Source organism: Sceloporus occidentalis, unplaced genomic scaffold (genome assembly GCF_023333645.1).
Source record: "Sceloporus occidentalis isolate IW3139 unplaced genomic scaffold, rSceOcc1.0.p SCAF_15, whole genome shotgun sequence".
NCBI classification, from domain to species: domain Eukaryota; kingdom Metazoa; phylum Chordata; class Lepidosauria; order Squamata; family Phrynosomatidae; genus Sceloporus; species Sceloporus occidentalis.
Genome location: NW_028316995.1, coordinates 8,465,115 through 8,471,349, shown reverse-complemented (window position 1 = coordinate 8,471,349; position 6,235 = coordinate 8,465,115). Strand labels below are relative to the sequence as shown.

Below are 6,235 nucleotides of genomic sequence, written 5' to 3'. Positions count from 1 at the left end.
TAGTTACAGGTGGACAACCGTGATTGCTCATCTTGCCTAATCTTTAAAATCATTTTGAAAGTAATGTATTTTTTTAATTGATAAACAATTTGCTTCTGTTTTTCAGGTTTCATGTATTTTCTACATAAAGAATCAACAATGAAAAATAGGACGTGGTTGAGAAAGAACTGGTTGTTAGTGGCTGGAGTATCCTTTTTAGGCATTCACTTTGGGACATATTTTATTCAAAAGCTGGCAAAAAGTTCAGCCAAATCCACCTTAGAGCTGAAAGACTCTAAAAACAATCAATGACAGCACCGGTCTCCAATGGCTTAATTTTCTCTCTTATTAAATAAAGAATAATTAACCTAAATCCACTGCTACTTGTGATGATACACTTGTCACGTCCTAACCTGGTGGTTTGTCCAAACACAATCATACATTTCATGTGATCCCAATAAATGGAATAAACAAAGTGCAGGCTGAGTTTGTATCTTTTTAAAGTGGCACAATGTCAAGACTGGAAGCTAAGACACAGTCTCTGTGTACAACTGGACCTTTGAGCAGTCAATCGATCAGGCAGTCCCTGAGTGTTTTACAAGGAATTGTCAAGTCATGTTATGGCCCTTCTGGTCGTCTCAAACAGGTACACAATGGTAAAGGAGGCTGTGTTCTTACAACGTCACTGTCCTCTACCTTACTTGGAAACTTTTCTGTCACCCACCCAGCCTTGAGGCTGTTAGTGGCTTCTGTCTGTAATCATATATCCTCTTTTAGTGACTGTGGTCTCTTTACTGCAATCCTTTGCTGTAATCTGATTGACAAGTATCTTAGTTTAAACATCCCACCCCACACTGTGATTAAAATAAGTGGAAGTCTCTTGGCCATGTGTATTGAGTATCTGAATTCTGATGGATGTATGTGTAGGGTGACTGCCGATTTTGGCAGCAGCCAGTCCTTGCTACAGATAACATATGCTGTGCTTTCTAGCAAACCTGCTTGCATGCTCACCATCAAAGAAGCAGAGTATGTGGGCACATTGATTGTCCAAGCCTTTCTCTTATCAATCCCAAATGGAAAAGGAGCAAGCGTTACTTTAGGAAAAAGTGTTATTGTCCATGTTGAAGGCCGGAGTGTTATGGAGTCTTCTGTAGTGCCCGGCCTCCTTATTGAAATGCCTGAGTTTTGTTGGAGGAGACTTGAACCTTCCACTGGATTACCCTCTACAGATATTAAGCTGGCTATGTTTTCTGTCTCCTTATCGGGTGACTTTTCTGATACCGGTGAAGGAAACCTTTGCTTAGCAAGTGATGTAAATCCCGAAAGTGTTATGCTGGATCAGCTGCATATTTTAGGAAAACGTTTGGTCAGTGACCAAGTAAATGTCCTTGTGTGCCAAAAAGTAATACATCCATCTCTCAAGCAGTTCTTGAAAAAACACAATATCCTCGCCTTGGAGAGAGTAGGGGCAGCTCTGATGCAGCCTCTGAGCCAAATGACAGGTACTGTTACCATGTTTCATAAATGTAATGAATGATAAATGTGTAGATAAAATGCTTAATTAAGTCAGAAAATTCACATTTAGGTATAGCATATATCTTGCTTAACAACTTACTTTTTGCCAGATTACATGCCAGCCATTCATATTTAGCCAGTGGTAGGCTGATTGGTTACACCAAGTCTGTTCTTTGGATTTCTAAAACACTTGGGAAAACAATGCCCTGCCTGACTGGTCTGAGCTCATATATATACCTATTCAATCCGATTTGATGCATAGGACACTGGAGTAAATGGGGATAGTAAAATATCAGTGCTGGATACATTTTCAGAAACGATCTATCAACTGAGGTTCACCACATTCTCCCAGTAACCGAAAAAGCAGACCTATCAACACTTTCTATGATTTTACCTCTCCTAGCTAGATGCTCATGGCTGTGTGTATCCCACGAGTGGTGGCATACTAAAGAGCACTGCTTATTGTTCACAAAAGGGACATAACCAGTAGGTCCAATGGCCAGTGTGGGCTTCCGTATGCTGTTCTTTCACAGATAGCACCTTTAGTAGAAGATGCAGCTCCAAAGCTACAGTGCAGTGCCTCCTCAGTGGTTCCAAAAACAGGACCATGTATTTGGCTGCTTAAACCAGCCAGTTAGTGTCAGGAAATCATCCACGATTTATAGAGAAGGTTCCGATGAATCCCTCTATGCATCTAAACAAACAAAATGTGAAATAAAATGTATTTACTCAGTGTTATGTAATCTTGTCATGTCCAAAAACACATTCACGTTGTTTGGATGTATAGGATTGGTGTATGATTCACTTCTGATCGACTCCCACTAACCAGTCAATAATTATATTTAATGTCAAATTTTCATATGAAGTAACCCTGGTTGTATTGTGATAGCGTTACAAAATAATAGAGTAGAGAAAATATATCATTTTTATTTCAATTTTATTTGTTCTACAGGTGCAAAGCCTATAGCTTCCCTGAGTTCAGTTTCTACTGCTAGTTATGGAAGCCTTAGGGCTTTAAGCAAAATGTCCCATGGAAGCAAGCATTATGTGCATCTCATTCCGTCTGACACGTCCGTGAGCAGCATTGTGCTTTGCAACCGAAACGAGACTTCGTTAAAAGAGCTTACGGTAAGCAAGAGTTGGTAGTACCAGATTAGAAAAGGCAGTTCTCCTTACTCAACAAAAACTGTCTTTAAACATAAGTTTAACATGCTTAGCAAAATTTGCTGCATAATAAACTTATTACAAGCAAGCATAATGCAAGTGGGAAACTAAATGTAGGTTATAAAAAATCATTTCTAGGAATAATAAAGGGAAACCTAAAGGGAAATAATTGGAATATATTAATTGCATGGGCAGTGCTTCACTATGCGGGTATTATGTTTGTAATGAAATCTCCTTCTTTACAGACCACATGTCAGGCTGCTCAGCACATCTTACAGATGACTCTAAAGAAACCTTGGGTACTGCTGGGAGGTGGCTGCACAGAGACGCATTTGTCTGCATTCATCAGGTATAAGGTAAATGTCTGCATAGGTAACCATGCTGGATCTCGTACAATATCCAGGCAAAGGAGAAGGCATTTAAGAGGGAGAGTCATATGGGCATATATTGTCCATTCATGGTTTTGCCATGATTAAGGTTTTTTTTGTGGTTGTTATGTTTGCAAACATATTACAAGATTTACCGATTACTGCGGGAGAAAAAAAGTGTATAAACTTTAGTAGTTTAACAATGCTCTTCACTTTGTTACAGAGCGCCAATATCTCAAGCACCTTTCTGGAAGAGCTGAACTGCTCATCGGCACAATACAAGATGGTGGCTGATTGCTTTTGCAAGTCTTTAGAGTCAGTAGCGCAAAGTCTGGAACACGATGGCGGGGAAATGCTTATGGATCTGCAAGATGGTCATTTGTGGTCAATTCTTCCAGATGCTGCTTCAGAGATAGGACATCGGTGCGGTTGCCGTATGCACAGAAGAAGAGACGATTTGCAATGGAATGTGTTGGGAAGTCAGTGTAGTCCATTTAATGCAGAGATCACCAGAGATAAATGTCTGTTAAAGGCTTCACACCAGCTCATTTTAGACTGCTTTGCTGCAAAATGTAATGGCTTACAAGTTGCTGTTGACACAGCTGGACTGATTTTGGATCTGTCATATGTTGTAGAAGATAAAAATTGATTGAAAGTGATATTTCTTCTCGCTTTTCAATTTGTGAAATGCAATATTTGTAGTGTATTCTGTCATGTGTAGGGGATGGGATAAATGTTACCCGTTCCGCAATCTTTTTGGTGGTTCTTTGTAAAAAGTGTTACAATGCAAATAAAATATTTTCTAAACAGCAGTTTGATAAAGAGTCAAAGGGAATGTTTAGTGTCCCTGACACCCCCACAAAAGATGAATGCATAGTAAAGTACCCTTTGGGTAAATTGATAAAGTGAAGTGATTGGTTGCTTTAAGCAGCAAGTCAGCTGCAGGAAAGTGCTCCATTTGAAATCAGTGGGAGCACTTGCCCCGTATGTGGATGGGGGTTCATCTAGCTGGCGCTGCAGCTCACTGGAGGTAAGTATATCACATGCATCAAAATTTTCTCTGTTAAACACATTCTGCACACAAAATAGTTGGGGACGGGGAGGTGGCCTGGTTTTGATGCCTGATTAATGTTTTGGCTGACTTAACTATGCATTATGCAGTTAACACACTTGATGGAGATGTTCAATTCTCATGCAAACTCCCAGTCTAGTGAATACCCATGATAATGGTAGTGGTTTCTCTGTTGTGGTTGCATTTTTAATCATTGCATGTTCTGCAAGTATAGCTGTAATAAACAAATTTACATTTTTGTGGAATTTTTTTTGTATGTCTGTTTAATAAAAGCCACAAGCTGAAATTATATATACCCAACATATGGTATAAAGCAACCATGAAACTGCTAAGTACAGAAAGCGGAATACGCATAGATTATACTAATTGTAAGATTTCAAAATAGACTTCCCTTTCTGCAAACCTTTTTTTCAGAATTTATGGAGGAATTGACCATACATGGTTCATTTTGGCTAAATCAGGTAGACTCCTTTAATCTTTCGGTAAGTAGGAATAAGTGTGTGCACTCTCAAATGACAAACTCATTAAATTAAGCATTAAATTTGGTGTATATCCCTTTAAATACCACCATGCAGATGTGAAATATAATATAACACAAGTAATGGTGCGCATATGCATATAATAATAATAATACAGAAAATAGGTTTTGTAATATAGTTCTTAGTATGGATATGGGAAAAAAACACAAAATAAAGTACTAATATAGTTTAGTGGGTTTTTTTATACCATGACAATAAGACATAAGATTTATCTACAACAGTAAGTTTCCCCAAAAGCGCTTAGACAGTAATTGGCAAAATGTTCCAGGATGAAAACCTATTACTATGGAATTGTATTCCTTCCTGAATGTTGCACATATACACACACAACTTTCTGAAAGCTTTTTCCGTTTCTATGGGAACGGCAATGTCTGATTTGCCCCAAGCAGCTTCACCTGCCAACAATGTTTATTATAGTTCTTAATAAATACTTAAATATGCATTTTCTAACTGGAAGGATAAAATATATATGCTGCAGAGCAAATGCATAGAGAGAATTCTGGTGTACCTTTAATTTATAATATTTTCACAAAATAAGCACTGTATGATGTATAACAGACAGAGCTGCTGATGCTAATAGCTGCTGGTTCCCTCTGCTCGATTATACCGGCCAGCAGCAGCGGAGGTTATCTGCACGCATGGCACAACGTTCCCAGGCTACCAGAGAGGAAGATCCCCTGCATCGCTCCAGGAGACCTGGATCCTCATATCCTCCTCTCTGGTGGACGTCCGCACGATACGCGCACACAACCTCCGCTACTACCCGTCACTTCCCCCGGGGCTTCTATGACTGAGCACCGGCGTGACGTCCTGCGCAGACATCCACCAGCAGCCCCCACTTGACACCAAGGAGTCTGGAGCACGGGGAACAAGTCTAGGGAAGTCCGGGGTGGGGGCATATCAGGGGCAGATTGGCGAATAGGGGGTATTAGGCATATCTATGGGCAGAGTGGCATATAAGGGGGGTATAAGCATATCTGGGGGGGCAGAGTAGTCAGCCGTGGGGAAGATGTGCATAACTGGGAGGCAGGTTGGCAAATAAAAGGAAATAAAAACAAAACATGCATTTTTCCCCAGTCATAATTTTATTAAATATGAAAAATGTATTACATGTGAATTAATATTTACTAATAAAACTTTTTTCTTGTAGGGTAGTCTTATATCCAGGCTTTTTCTATTTTTCTAAATTAATATTCAAATTTTGGGGGATCGTCTTATAATCAAGCAAATACAGTATATAAGGTGCAATACATAGTACACAGGTATCACCTGATGCAAAGGACATCACAGTCTGGCCAAACAATCTGTTGTTTTAATAAGAACCTTTCCCCTGCCATTCAAGTCATTTGGATCCATGTTTACAGAAATATTTGTAACTGAACAGCACAATTATTCTTCCACCATTCAGAGATATTGAGGCATACTAGTGATGTCATACCATGTCATAATGCTCACCGTATGCAACAATGCCTCAGCATAACTCTTTATACACAAACACACTCGGCTCTGCACATCTCTCAGGCACAACATCTAAAAGAAGCTTCTCTAGACATCATGCCTTAATGTTTTTAAAATGTATATTAACCCTCCACAGTGCC

The 6,235-nt window shown here is 39.4% G+C and overlaps 1 protein-coding gene across 1 annotated transcript; it reads left to right on the top strand.

Annotated features, from left to right (window-relative positions):
• Positions 1-490: 490 nt before the first annotated feature.
• Positions 491-3,675, top strand: LOC149303213 (molecular chaperone MKKS-like). The gene is made up of 4 exons (XM_089481599.1): positions 491-1,481; positions 2,447-2,622; positions 2,904-3,014; positions 3,250-3,675. Exons 1-4 carry the CDS (start codon positions 491-493, stop codon positions 3,673-3,675), a joined length of 1,704 nt encoding a protein of 567 aa, XP_089337725.1.
• Positions 3,676-6,235: the final 2,560 nt, after the last annotated feature.

Bases quoted from the DNA above. Each gene is read 5' to 3' on its own strand.
- LOC149303213 (XM_089481599.1), top strand. From the start codon at position 491: ATGTCAAGACTGGAAGCTAAGACACAGTCTCTGTGTACAACTGGACCT. The intron at 1,482-2,446 runs GTACTGTTACCA...TTTGTTCTACAG, and splicing joins GCCTCTGAGCCAAATGACAG to GTGCAAAGCCTATAGCTTCC. The intron at 3,015-3,249 runs GTAAATGTCTGC...ACTTTGTTACAG, and splicing joins CTGCATTCATCAGGTATAAG to AGCGCCAATATCTCAAGCAC.